The sequence below is a fragment of the Dermacentor variabilis genome, chromosome 6 (assembly GCF_050947875.1).
Source record: "Dermacentor variabilis isolate Ectoservices chromosome 6, ASM5094787v1, whole genome shotgun sequence".
Taxonomy (NCBI): Eukaryota; Metazoa; Arthropoda; class Arachnida; order Ixodida; family Ixodidae; genus Dermacentor; species Dermacentor variabilis.
In genome coordinates, this window is record NC_134573.1 from 177,700,934 (window position 1) to 177,715,830 (window position 14,897).

A 14,897-nucleotide genomic window follows, 5' to 3' on the forward strand; every position below is an offset into this window, starting at 1 on the left:
AACTTGAGTTTCTGGTAACTTTTAGTGTCCCTTTAACACAACAAGCCCATTCCCTCTTGCAGCAATTAAGGCACTCAGCTGCACTCAGAGGGCATTTTATTCGGTTGGAGCCAGTAGCGTCATCTCTTTTGCACTCCGCAATCTAGTAGCTGCAAACAGTCTATAGCTGAGTGCACAGTACATGCACAATTTCGGTACCAACTTGGATCAGGAGGCCCAGCAGACTTGCCCTCAGCTGTGCTGGGTGGCTGCACATTGCGGTTCGTCCCTGGGAGATCCAAGGCCGAAGGGGGAAGCCTGAGGTTGGCACAACGCAACTTGTGTTTGGCTCCTTTGACGTGCATTTGCATTTGTGACTTGCTCACTGCCGACACATCACACAGGTAGCATACACTGGGCTGGAACTCAGCGGCTGCAGGAAAGCAAAAATTCGCGCAGCTCTACGTTGCTATCATTCATCAACCTACATGAGGAGGCACAAGACACTTCCAAAGAATACGGACTACGAGTGTTTGTGAACAGTGAAATTTCATGAAAGAATGACAAACTTAGTGTCAATTTGGGTGAGCATAATTCCATTCACTGGGTGCCATTTTACCAGCTTGGTGCTATGCAACAAAACAAAGTGTAATTCGGGATTGATAGTAGTGATAATACACTACAAAGAATGTCAAAATCATTATTGGAAGTTAGAAAGAGGGTCATTCACAATGTTTCTAATAAAGAGCACATAACAGCCCAAGCAAGTAAGACTTTTCTATTTCGCGGTAATCTATGCATGGCACAGACCTAAGAGAGACAGCTGCTAAAACTGAAAAGAAGAAGCTCAAGAACTTTCTTTTTGTTGACTGAAAGAAATTGGTCCGACATTACAGGTACTTGCATAGAAATATCTAACTTTCTGTTTCTTGCAGTTATTGGGACTGCCACATTTTGGGAGCTGGGAAAAGTGTAGCGAGTTCACCAACAGCCTCACAGCAGAGTGCATTGATGCCAATTTCGGTTTCCTGAAACACCACCAGATGGCACTGTCCTCCACACATCATGTTACAGCATCCGTTACATGCACAGGTAGCAGTACAAGGAAGACATAGAAGTTTTGAAGAAGTGAAAAAAGATTAAGGAGACGTATACAAAATGCTAGAATAAAAAGCATGTACTATAGCCTACTTGATTATCTCAGGCAGGCTAGGTGACTGTATTTGTCACTGCTCCTTTTAAAAGGGGATGCCAATAAATCATCATCATTACGAGCGGCAGAACACCGATTGTGCCCAGAGTATCGTGGAAGTTTTAGCACGGTGTGGTCATGCCTTGCTTTCCCTTCGAGAAGCGGAGGCACCATCGTGTTTAACAGATGCAGGTTTATTGTGCGAGCACTAATGGCTCAGTGCGCTGCTGCATGCTCAGATGTGCCAGTGTGTGCTGAAGAACAGCCAGCACACGAGCACCGGAAAGGAGCATAGTACATAAACCAGAATGCTATAAAACATCCATTGTACTAAACTGTCATGGAGGAAGCAGGGCTTTCAGACCCCCAAGTGATTCAGTGAGCTTTAGATTGGGCACACTAATGCCTAGCCTGCACCAAAGTTAATGCTGCAACATTCATGTTGTGCACTCGCAACCGTCATGTAATTTTTCTTTCATTTTTAGTACAAAAGAAATGAAGATAAGGTGGAGGAAGAAGGTAAATTGTTGCGGGTCTAAACTGGTGACAACCTCCATATGACACTAACAGTGCTTTCCATGTGAACTCAATGTTCACAGAGATCGCTAGCTTCATCAACAGTGTCAATAGTGTGTCTTGCTTCATTGTTTTCTGCTTGTGCCACTTGATGGGACATCAGCAATATTAAAGCTTGTATGCTGAATTTCTGGATCACATTCTCTATGGCGACTGAATATGCAGCAACGCAAAATGGCACTGTTGAATTGCTACGTGGGGTGTTTTAAGCATTCTCATTCATACTTCACTTGTCTGCAACAGTGCATGTAGAAAGTCATAATTCGGTCTGGGACCACACAGTATTATAACTTCAGACAATTAAGACTTGTATATCTCAAACAGAGATGGGTCATCTCAGATGTTCATGTGAGCAGAGTGTTGTTTTCACTACAAAGCAACGTGTGCTGGTAATCTACCATTTGTAAGAGCTGTGACTTGACAGTAAATCCTGCAGACCATACTTTTATGCATGGAAATCTGCCCATGGCTGACAATTTCTTTTGAAAAAATTTAAGAAATGTTTCGATTACACTGCATTTAATACCAGTCAGATGTGCCCTTTGAAGGGACCTTGAAACAATTTTGAAGTTTGTGTACAAATGTACTGGCTCCGTAGGGTAGGTCTTTCTGATCATTAAGAGAAATATGTATTTAAGCATTCTGCATAAAGCATGTAACTTATTGTAAGGTTTTAGAAAATGTGCATCGCTACCGAACGCAGCGGCGCTGTGAGTTTTCATCTGCCCCTTCCCACACTGCAATGGCAGCAGATCGCTTGCTCATGAAAGAGCGAAGCCAAGACTGCAGTGCAGCTTTAAGGTCTCCGACACTGAAAACCTTTTTTGTGGCAGCAACCTCAAGAAAGGGGAGTGTCGGCTTCCACACATATACAGTGTGCAACAACTTGATAAGTGAAAGTCAAGTGAGTATTGCAAGTAACCAACTTCATTTTCTAAGACACAAAGCTTGAGGTATGCACCGAATTCAGTAATGCTGTCACAAAGCGATTTGGTTTGCAGAGATGTGCTGGGACGCTGACAATTTTTGTTGATTTGATTGGTAGCTGGGTACGCATAGATGGCAGCTCCTCTATTGTACAATGGGCCTAAATCTTTGTTCAAAGCAAACCCATTGGAAAAATTATCCCACAATGGATTGGATGAAGAGTATACTCAACAAAATTTGTAAACAGGGAGCGTGTAGCATGATGTGGAAGGCAGTAACTTTTTAAAACATACAAAAATTTACAACATTGAAAGCATGCCAGCACAACAAAAATTAGGCCCTAACACCTCGAGCGGCCACTTTCAGCACTGCTTCCCTACGTGCGCGATGACCCTGGCTCACATTAAATACACATTTCCAGCACCAAAAATTGCAGCATCTGAAAAAGGCTAGTCAGCCCGCACACCACATTCAAGTAATTCTTGTCAGCTCGTCCCTGCCGATTGTGACTAGTTAAGAATCATAGGCGCATCAGTACACAAACATTGTACTGCAGTTGTCTATGCTTGCCTTGGATCTTCTCCATACCACTTCCGAAGAAATCGATAGAACTTCACGAGTGGGTCACGAAGCTTTGTATTTTCTAGACTGTTGTGGTGATCAGCAGCACAAGAGTACTGCATACCAGCCTTCCAGGATGATGAGGTCACACTTGTCATAGCAAAAACAATGCGCACGACCACTAGCACAATATGAAACACAAGCGCGGGCTGATGCCGAGGGGACGTTCGGCACACTTGCATTGCTCTGCTAGGGGAGCAATCGGCACTGGTGTAGCAAGTGGAAACTTGAGGTTGCCTCGCCTATAGCCAGAACATCTAAAGCACATTTGCCTATGGAAGTTGGCATCAATAACAATGCACGAAGCCGTGACCCTGGCTGCTCGAAGAAGACTGCACACTATTGCAATGCACATTTCGTGTTGTGCATCTGAGCATAGAGGTTGAGTGCTGTTGTTTTCTATTATTTCGCTGTTCTGATGATGATAATGACAAAACCTAAGTCCTTTCGTGTTTCTCACTGAAAGATTTTTATGCTAAAGTACCAACAAGAAAGCCAATGTTTATATGAAATAGCACTAAGAAAGGCAAACTCTGTTTAAAAAAATTCTTTTTACCTTTTTCCATTTTTTTTTTTTTACTTTACAGTCCCAGTGTCGACGTGAGGAAACATTAATTTCTGATTCCACTAGAGACAAGGAGGCATAATATTCCTCCACTGTCAAAGAACCTGCACCTGGAGCACCATGTCGAGTGCAATTATCATGACGCAGAGGGCGTGGCCTACGTAGATGGCGTAGAATATAGAGGACACAAAAAGATGTCTGTTGTAGCGGTACACGCTGGTGGAGAACCCTTCGCAAGAGGAACCATTAACACCAACAACCCCAAAGTTGCGGAGGAATCAGCCATAGCATTAGCGGTGGCCTCCACCAAAGCTAGAATTATAAACAATTCAAAGATCACAGTCCATAATTTCACGAAAAGACGCATCTCGCCAGAGGGGCTCAAAACTCTAAATAATAGCAGTGATCATGATCGTGGAACAATCTAAAAAATTTTGGTGCCCACGCACTCCTCTCTCCCCAGCAAGAAGGCGGCTCACAACGTAGCTTGAGCACTTGCTCGCCGAGCAAGTGAGCTGGCCCAGCCGGGAACGAGAGGAGACCGCATGGTCAGCTGCAAATAAATCGCCTATTACTATCGACTGGTTTTTCTTGGTTAGCTCATCCCGAGCTAACCAAGAAAAAGGCAGTGGCCTGATGCCTCCTGCAAACAAACCTGTATCCTAACCCGATGGCCTGCAGCAGATTTTATCCAGGGCAATACAATGATCAATGTAAATTATGTAAAGGTAGGGAAGATCTGTCACATATTCTATGGGCATGCTCACAGGTGGCTCCTTTTGAGAGCCGCAAAATTCAAAACCAGCCGCAGTGGGAGACCTTGCTGCTCAGCTCAGACCAGTGAGACCAGGTCTGGGTTGTCTGGCTAGTCGAGGTAGCCGCTGAGACCCAGAGGACCTCAGCCGTCTGCTCGGTAGAGGGAAGCTGTGTCTACCCCGGTGATTGCTGTTTACTCTCCCTCTTTAAACTACAAACAAGTAACGCCACATTTCTTTATAAATGATCTAAGTCCCTGCAATGGATTTTTAAGACCTTTAAATGATTATTACTACAGCAGGGTTGCTCTTGGGGCTTAAGAAGTGAAGTTAAGCAACACTTCTTTAAATCTGAGCACACGCTCAAACAAGTGCGATTTCCTTCTGTGAAGATACTGCTAAAGAGATTTTTGAAAACCTAATAATAAAGTATATATATTGTGTTCAATCTTGACTTGCTCACTACCCCCTCAATGTTTCCTTTCAACTCAAATATTGTTGCTTGTTCTTTTTATTCTTTAGTCACAATGCACTTGTGGTAGCTCTGTAAGGTTGGTGTCTGACAACAGTGCCCAGAAGTAACATATGAGAGGTGACAGGATGGGTTCACAACTGCCACTTGCCCGTTTGATAAATTGGAAAAGTGCACATGCGTTATTGTCACTTTGGAGTAATTTATGGTCATGAACAATCATGTAATGGCTGGTGCCTATGGGCTATTATGCTACTTATAACATCATTAGTGGTGAAGGGAGCTCAAAACTAAAAAACCGCAGGAAAGAGCAACTAATCTATTATGCAAGATTGTGGGTCGCTGCCACAAGCAGAAGATGAATATATGGCTCGAATGTTCATGAAATAATTGTTTACAGATCACAAACATTCTTTTACTCTACAGCACTTACCAACTGCTTCCAGACTGCCAAATTTTTCAAGTCTCACTGACATCTTAAGGTGCTTCCGCGACTTCAAGTGCACCTCCTCCGTCTCTTGGAATGTTTCTTTGCACATGTCACAGGTGTAAGACAGTTCCTGAAATGTGCAAGCATGTTTCAGGGACAGGGTAATGATGCATCAGAAACGAAACAAAATGACGTGTAATGAAAGAACAGCAGAGTCAAGTGTTCGACGAAAACTCGTCTGGCGAGGAAACATAATGGTGCCAAAAAACGTGCACTCGCCAAGAATGAAATAAAAATAAAAATAAAGAACCGACGTTTCGGGCCCCGTACGGGTCCCTTGATCACAATGAAGATGTAAGCATGGGCGCGCGGCTATTTATGGGTGAGGTCTACGGGAAGAAGCTCGGTCGCGTGCAATTGGGGTCGTCTCGAAGGTTGCGAGGACAAATCCTACGACCCTGCCAGCAGCAGAAACAAGCGCGTTGAAACGGTTACAAGAAAACGAGGACATAGTCATCCTCCCTGCGGACAAGGGAAATGCCACTGTGGTTTTGGACCGCGTGGACTACATCAACAAGATAAATGGGCTGCTCATGGACACGTCGACGTATGCCAAACTGGCTAAGGATCCAACGAAGAAGGTGGAATCGGAGCTCCAGAAGCTGCTTACTGAAGTTTTCAAGTTTGTCCCCTCAGAAAGAAAGTATCTCTACTACAGGTTGCTCTGCCACAATGGATCGGCTCCCGCGCTCTACGGACTGCCGAAAATTCACAAGCCGGACGTCCCAGTATGACCGATTGTGGACTACACACGCTCGCCGCTGTATGAACTGTCCGGCTACCTGCACCGTATTCTTATGCCGCTTGCAGGACTCACGCCCACTTTCGTCAAAGACTCCGCTCACTTTATTGAGCTAATAAGAAGCACTTGCATTGACGATGACGATATCATGATCTCCTTTGACGTAAAGTCAATGTTTACATGTGTGCCTATTGAGTACGCGGTCGAGTGCTGCAGGAAACTTCTCGAGGCTGACTCTTCTTTGCCTGAACGCACGCCATTCGAATCCCACGACATTTACCGCCTTCTAAAATTTTGCCTTCAGAATACGTACTTCGTCTTTAACAAGCAGTATTACAAGCAAGTATTCGGCACAGCGATGGGAGCCTCTGTTTCCGTCGTTTGCGCGAACATTGCTCTAGAGGATCTGGAAAGTGCCGCCTTATCTTCATTTGGAACGCGGCCAAAGCTATTTCTAAGATACGTGGACGACTGCTTCTGCATTATCCCTCGCCGGCACGCAGCACCTTTTCCTCGAGCATCTAAATTCCTTTAAGCCGAGTATACAGTTCACGGCTGAAGAGGAAAACAATGGGCGAATTCCTTTCCTGGATGTCCTCGTAGAGAGGACTTCAAGCGGCTTGAGGACTAGTGTCTACAGAAAGCCAACGCACACCGGAAAGTACCTGAGCTTCGACTCGGCGCACCCAATTGGGCAAAAACGATCCGTCGCAGCAGCACTCTTCTCCCGGGCATTCCGCGTCTGCTCTAGCCCCACGAAACGTAGGCAAGAGCTACAGGTTGTAAAAAGGGACCTTCTGAACAATGGCTACCCTCGACAACTGCTCAGAACGCAAGAGCGCAAAGCAGCGAAGCCCCGCCGTGAAATGGCGAAAGAAACAGTGAGGCGCGCAGCGGTACCGTACACAGTGGGAACAAGCGAAGCCCTGGCACGAATTTTTAAGGGCTACGGTGTTCAGATCGCCCACGTGCCTTCAGAAAACTTGGCCAACAGCTGGTACGCGCAAAAGACCCTTTGCAACACGCGGACTACCCGGGAGTGATTTACAAAATACCCTGCAAGGAGTGTGACGTGTCGTACATCGGCGAGAGCGGAAATTTTAAACGGCGCTTAAAACAACACATGAATGACGTCGCCAAGGGCCACACAGCCGCGAACGCCCTGGCGGAGCATCACGAACTAACCGGACACATCATTGACTAGGACTCGGCAGCCATCATCGCAAAAGAAAAACACATATCTGCCCGTTTGCTTTTAGAATCATTTCACATCCAATCAACTAGACACACAATAAACAGGACGCGGGGTAATCTTCCCGAGATATACACCCGAACACTGCGCCACCTCACCCATAAATAGCCGCGCGCCCATGCTTACATCTTCATTGTGATCAAGGGACCCGTACGGGGCCCGAAACGTCGGTTCTTTATTTTTATTTTTATTTCATTCTTGGCGAGTGCACGTTTTTTGGCACCAAAGAACAGCAGAGGATAAACAGTGCATGGGACAAGGCCTAGCCCATCATCCGCTGTTCAATTGCTGTGTTTTTCTAAAGGTTCTTCAAAAATTAAAAAGCTTTCATATGCTCTTGAAGTCACTAATGTTAAACCTAATAGAGTAAAACCTTGTTGATACTACCTCCTTTAGTACGATTTCCTGGTGCCAATTCTTGCAAACAAGAACATAAAAAATGACCCGATAATGTTATGCTTCATTTTTGTCAGTTGATACATCCCCAGAAAACATGACCTTTCAGCACTGACGTTCAGTGCATCACCACACTGCGATCATATCAAACGTTTTCCGACCACTAGATCTCACGTAAACAAGGAAAGGCATGAGGCACACACAACTGAAAACAGTAGCTGCCAGCCGAAGCAGCTTCTTCGCAGTACTCATTTGCCCATGTCACATGACCACGCTGGCCTGCACTCAGTTTCCCATTCTGCAGGGGTTGGACTGCTTAAAGTCATCTTGGAGCAATTTTTGGAGCAAGTAAAATTGTATTATGGAGCAGTTTGGAGCACACAAAATTGCATTTTGGAGCAGCTTGGAGCAGACTAAATCTCATTTTTAAGCAGTTCGGAGCAGGCGAGTCTGAATTTTGGTGGAATATGGCAGCACACTTTGAAACCACGACAAAACGCAGAATAAACCAACACGAGCGCTGTACTGCAACTATATTGAGCATCGTCTTAAGCTGAATTTTAACGCAGATTACCCCGAGACTGAAGCCATCTAGTGCTATAATGTTTGGTAATAGTGCCTGTAGGCGAAAACACCTGTGTACTTAGGTTTAGGTGCATATTAAAGAACCCCTGGCAGTCCCAAATTATTCCACAGTCCCCCACTATGGCATGCCTCATCATCAAATCATAGTTTTGGCACATAAAACCCTCATAATATAATAGTGCCTGTAGATTAAGGTAGAAATCATAAAAAACATGCATTCTGCAACAGTGAATCTGAAATTTAGAAAAGTAGCCAAAGAGATTTTTTTTAAATACATTTTTCTTTACTGGTTCAACAGAGCGGGTGAAGTGCCTGGAGATGCGCTTCACCAAGAGACTGTATGGAGATGCCAGGGTTATGTACTGTGGTTTACTGAAAGCCATTTCTACATAACTTACCAGGGCCATTTCAAAGCCCCTAATGCTTAACTTTCTGGTATAACGTAAAACTATTCCCATCTGTTTTTGTTGAATGGCTCAGGCCTCGCTCATATGGGCATAAAAACAGATTGTAATAGTTTTATGTTATACCGACCCTAGGGACAGAGACGCCTGTCCGCTGCAACACACACCTCCCTAAAAATTTGGAGGATGCTTAAGCTTTGCCTTTAAGAGTGGAATGCAATAGCATTCAAAGATCCCCGACTGTTTCTCACGCTTCCCGGCAACTGCAGCTGATGTAACCATAATGTTTTCCTGGAAACACTGGCGGCGAATGCTTTGCACGAAGGCGAGCTTTCTGGTTCTTCCCCCTCCCGGCCCACACACACACACAGCGGGCGCCACCACTGCCACGGATGTGAATGCTATTTAGAAGGTGTTGCAAGAAACTGAGTGGGGCGCGCCGCTCCTACTAAGACCGACCTCAAACAGCAGCCGGAAAACAGGTTTGTGCTTCTGTTTCCGTGTAACAGAACTATGTTTTCTCACATATTCAAATTGCAATCCGACACTATCATGTCTGCAGGTCACGTGTAAGTTGTCCTCTACAAATTTTCTGACACATTTTACTTTGAGAAACTGAATTAGTTCAGTAACGCCTATGCACCACATGGTGGGCTTGCATGGGTCGGGATGCATGGTTTGGAATTATTTTTCTTATACGGACACAGCCACCGCCGCTGGATTTTCTGTAATACGAAGCCCTTAATGCTTTTGCATTAATATCTAGTTTGCTCATAGTGCCCTCAGCCTACTTTTCGTTGTTTTGCACCTAAGCTAGGGAGCGCAGCGCCGCTGGGCCCACTAAACTGTATCCTAGTACACATTAAATACAGGTGCCCTGGCCATTCCGACAGCCACAACAGGCAGGAGTGGCTGCTTGTGCGCCGACTACTTGCCGCAAGCACCAAAAGGTCCAGTGTTACTATATGAAAATTACAAGGAACTATGTGGCAGGCACTGTAGCGTGGTGTGCGGAATGCGAACGGCTGCACTCTTTTCGGAGAACAAATCTGCTCACTGTTCGTGGCAACCGCTGAAGCACACATGCTGAAGCCGTTTTGGCGCAGCATGGTACAATTTCAGTCAATTTTCTGTTTTTGGCGTAGGAATTTGCATCTGTATGAAAAATGGTGCAATTGGTGCAGGAGCCCCCCCCCCCCCTGTATTTTGGTACCAGCAAATCTCCAACGTCCACCAAATCTCGAGAACAAAGGTTAGTGGTCCACCAATGATCTAGAAAGACATGATTAATAACAGACTGACCAGTCGCTGTGGGCATTGGCCTGGGTTTTCAAACGTCCCGATTCTAGCAGTCCAGTCCAGACGTATGCGTAAATGTCCAGAGCCCTGACTATAACACCTTACAGCTAGTCAGCTCATTCATATTTTTGTCTTCTGTTTCATTGTCACAAACATGAAGGCAGTGTTGATCACCATTCTAATTTCATTGTAGGCCCTAAACGTTCACAGTACCTTCATCCGTATTGGTATCCGTGCTAGCCAGGCAACAATACAGTACCTTTCCTGTTGTTAATCGAGACACCGTAGAACAAAAAAAGAAAAGCTAACTTTGTTACACATACAGAGTGACAGGCCCTTGTAGGTCATCACCAGCCCCAGCCAGCCCCCTCCCCCAGCCCCAGTTCAAACTTCGTTTATTCAAGAACTGGCGACCTTAAAAGGCCCCTCACCAGGTCTGGCCATTTTGAGCTGACAAGTGTCGTGCATACAATGCGTGCTAACGATTGTGTCTGCTAAGTATTACATCACCACATGCCGCGGAAAGAGCTGAAATTTCAAACCGAAGACAGTTTGCATTTCTCCTCGCGGGCGCCGCGCTCCAAGCCGGAAGGATGACAGATACGTGCTAGTGCGCCTACGTATGTGTGCCTCTGCTGCGACGTCACTCTTAGTTACTGGTGACTTCAAGAATTATTCAAGGCAACATTATTATTTGTGTAATCTGTTGCATCGATAAACAAATTAAGGTTTAGGAAAATAATAGAAAACACAAACCGAGTGTCTGCGTCTGTTTGTTTTACTTTGCACCGCAGCAAGAGAGATGTACTTCCTTTTTGTCTGCTTGTTCCCATGTCGTGCAGTCGCAAGCGCTGAGAGTGAAACCATGCAATTTTCTACCATGTTCCAGCGCACGTTCATGTTCTGTGATCCGCTTGTATCTTCCTCAGTGTTCCCGTGCATAACGCGCACAATCGTGCGCTGCACAAAACGAGAGAAACACAACAGCTTGTGCGTGACGACGTCAGCAGAAGTGCGCCGCGCAACAAAAAAGCGATGGAAAAAAAAAAAAAGATCAAGGCAGGGACCGTGACGTATGTGTCACATGATCCTTGAGGTCCGGTATGGGAGAACACAGGGAAGGAATTTTGCTTGCGGAGGATAGACGGGGCAAGCGGAGAGAGAGCCTCTCTTGGCAGTGGCGCTCGCCTCCCGATAGCATGGCTTGCGGCACTGAAGCATTTCTATCTCGGTTATTAATGAACCAATTCGAAAAATTCTTGCGGAAGAACACTCCTTAGAGGGCACGTAACAACTTCCAGCATATAACCGAAATTTGCTGTAGGGCCTGGGGAGGGGCCATTTAATTAAGGTTCATTCAGACTGGTGACTCACAGCAGGGGCGCGACCAAGTTGGTCGGAAAGTGACCAGCTGCAAATGGCCACTTTTCTCAATAAGCGACCATTTTGGACCAGTCACTTGCCGATCGATTTTTTCATTGCAAAACTGCTGAGCCAATCCGCCTGCAAGAACACAACATCGATACACGGTCTTATTTTATGTGGCGATGCAATTGTGAGCAGATGGCGACTCACTGCCATCTGCTCATCTTTGGTCGCATCGGTCACCTTCAGTCACTTCTTGATCGCCATTCGCAAATGGTCGGCGGACCTCACCAAGTCGCCGGTGTGACTGAGCCTTTGTGGAGGCAGTGTGACACCTGGGCCACAAGGCCCTATGGGAAGGGTGTGCCTATTACCTATAGCTTTTTGTATGGCTCTCATCCAAGCCGTTACTTAGTGCTGTAATTTCCAAGCCATAAATCAGCTTATGCTCACTAATGTTTTTATTTTTGCGCACCTTGAAATAATTGGCATGTGCACACACAAAACACTGATCCAACATCAGTGTCACCTATGGCTACATACTGAAAGGCATTTTTGAACAGCAGAAGTCTCACCCCTCAAGAGCAAGAATTCTTGGGTTTTATGAGTCAAAACCCTGATCTGATCATAATGCACGCAGCAATGGGGGACTCCGCATTAGTTTTGACCACCTAGGGTTCTTGAATGTGCACCTAAATTTAAGAACACAATCATTCTCGCATTTCATGCCCATCACCCTTGAGAACAGCCTTCAAGGAAGAAAGGTTATGTAAGGTACATACACTTTTGTCTTCAGTAGAGTTGTTCTCCGTTTCTGCACCTGCACACTCTTCCTCTGTTCCTTCAGCAGTAGCCAAACCTCCTTCACCTTGCTTTTCCTCCTCTACCATTTCAGTTTCACCATCAGCTGATGCAGTTGCTTCGGCCTGCACTCCCTCGTCAACCACGCCTGCTTCAGCATCGCCGCTGACAGCATCCCCGTTCTGTACATCGTCATACTCGTGCTCCAAGGACCTAAAATAAATAAATAATGGAAATGTTGAACTGGCATCCCACTGCACATGGTTTTAGGAAACAAAAACGAAAAGACAGCTGTTGTGACATGACAGTTACAATGAACGTTTCAATTAAGGAGGGCAAATTTCAGTGGAGTAATTTTTACGGAAGGTCAGTAGGCAGACTTCGAGCTTTAAGCAGCAGCAGACACATGCACAGACTTTCCATTGGACTGTTGCACCTAAATATAAAGCGCAGTGCTGCTGCTGCTGTCACCTGTGCTTTTGGCCAGGTGCTCGCATGCATTTACAGAAGTCTAGAGAGCATTAGGGCAATGACCTGGTTTTCTCTTTAGAAAGGTCTATAAACTGTACATGCCTAGAGTGCCCTGTACACACTATGTGCACTAGCATGAACAAACTAGCCCAGAGACAAGCAAAATTGTGCATTGCTATTATGACCGCTGTAAACATGGGTAACTCGATTTATGGAGAACTTTTGTGGGCATCAAATCTTTCTCATGTATTTGGGCCTCATTAATGTAGGAACTAGCAGTGCAGATGATGGATGGGGAGGAAGAGCACAAAATTACTAGCAGCAGCACATGTATTTTTGTCTCGGTAATTTGGACAGCAATGATATGGACAGCATCTCAGGTAACTAAAGGAACCCAAAATCCCCGCTCACAATGGCGACAAAAAGTCTGCAACATGCCGCTGGCGGCAAGGTATGTCACTGTCGGCACAACCGCACTGGCCAGCATATCTTTTGCTGTGGCTGTCATGTGATAGCTTCAGTGCTGACGTGTTTTCTGGAGCTCTGGCACTTTCCGAGGCAAAAACTGGCCTTTCTACATCCTCCAATTGTCTACTGGCATCATGTACACAAAAAGTCCAAGGAGACAGACAAGAGCAGTTTTTCCTCTTACATGCCAACTTCATCAACAAGCATTAGCTGTACCGCACTTTCCCTCTTTTGATCCTGCCTTTTTCATGTTCCTGCGCTGCTTTCTGCCGCACACCACTGGAAACGTTTTGGACGGGTGCCAGGGCTTTCACCGGATGATTTGTGTACCCGCGCCCATGTTGAGAGTGCATCGGTTATGCGTCTAGTGCATTGCGATTAATTAATGGCCTCTCCGGGGCAGCATCTCATTCCTGGAAGTCAGGTAGCACTCGCTGACTACTGGTTGAGCAGGCCTGAGCGTGCTGTTGTGCTAACAATGTAGCCAACGAAGGCAAGCAAGTTCCCTCTGCCGACACAGCTGCTTTGGAGTTCGTTGTCGCTGTCTTCCCTTGTACTTTGCTTTTTGTATTTCTTTTACACGATCATTAGACATTTCACATGTTCAAAGAAGTCCTAGAATGCAGCCTTCCACGTTGCACTTGCCAAAGCGGTGCATTTGTTTACATCAACATCTACAGCCACAGACTGTTGTTAGCATCGGATACTGTGGAAACAGCGCATCACTGATCTGAAATGACGTCAAAACGCATCAAAACATACATATCTGCGCATATGAGCCGCATTGTTCCACCCCGAGACCAGTCAATATGAGCGGCTGAGCCACTTCAACAACAGCAACTGTGATCCAGGCACATACGTCATGGGCTGTTATTACCGATTCTTGCTTTCCTTTAACTTCTTCATACTTACAGTTTGTGAGTGCCATAAAGAATTATTAGAGAAAATTGTGCTTGGCATGAGCGCACACTTACACGCCATGTACTTCTCTTGCGAAAACGCAGATGCCACTGCCGACATCTTTGGTAACTGAGCATGGCGGTTGTTTATGCTGCTGTATCAAATGCAATGTCTCTGTCGTTTCCTATTTCATGCAGAGGTGTATCATGCAGGGCTTCGCTGGAATTAAGAAATGTGTCAGCATAACATGTACAGGCCCACTCATCTACGCTGCAAATGCGACCGACAGCCTTCGGGGACAATGACATACATACAATTATTGGCAAAGCGCTGTGTCGCAGCTTGCTGCTTATTGTGTGCGTGCCGTTCGAAGTGAGCAGTAGTCAATATCAAATCGCTAAATTGCCACAACTGAACTATAATAAGAGCAATTTCCTTCATTGTAAGTGTTTATGTTTAAGTTCAGGTGCATCGTTACCAGGTGCACAAACTCGATGGGAAGGCCAATCGTGTGGGGTTCAGTCGAGCGATCATGGTAGGCACGCTAATTTTGTCAGTGCCATCGACAAGGAAACTCGTCGCGCTACGACAACTCACATCTGCTGGTTGTATCGGCATTGGTCTAATATGATAAAAT

At 45.6% G+C, this 14,897-nt stretch overlaps 1 protein-coding gene across 1 annotated transcript in view; it reads right to left on the reverse strand.

Moving 5' to 3' along the window:
* LOC142585868 (uncharacterized) overlaps positions 1 to 14,897 on the reverse strand; it is a 54,607-nt gene that overhangs the window by 37,993 nt on the left and 1,717 nt on the right. The window contains exons 3-5 of the mRNA XM_075696938.1: positions 12,403 to 12,634; positions 5,521 to 5,647; positions 203 to 412 (exon numbers count right to left, since the gene is read on the reverse strand). Of these exons, the coding sequence (XP_075553053.1) occupies positions 203 to 412; positions 5,521 to 5,647; positions 12,403 to 12,634 (569 nt within the window). The remainder of the gene's footprint in view (positions 1 to 202; positions 413 to 5,520; positions 5,648 to 12,402; positions 12,635 to 14,897) is intronic.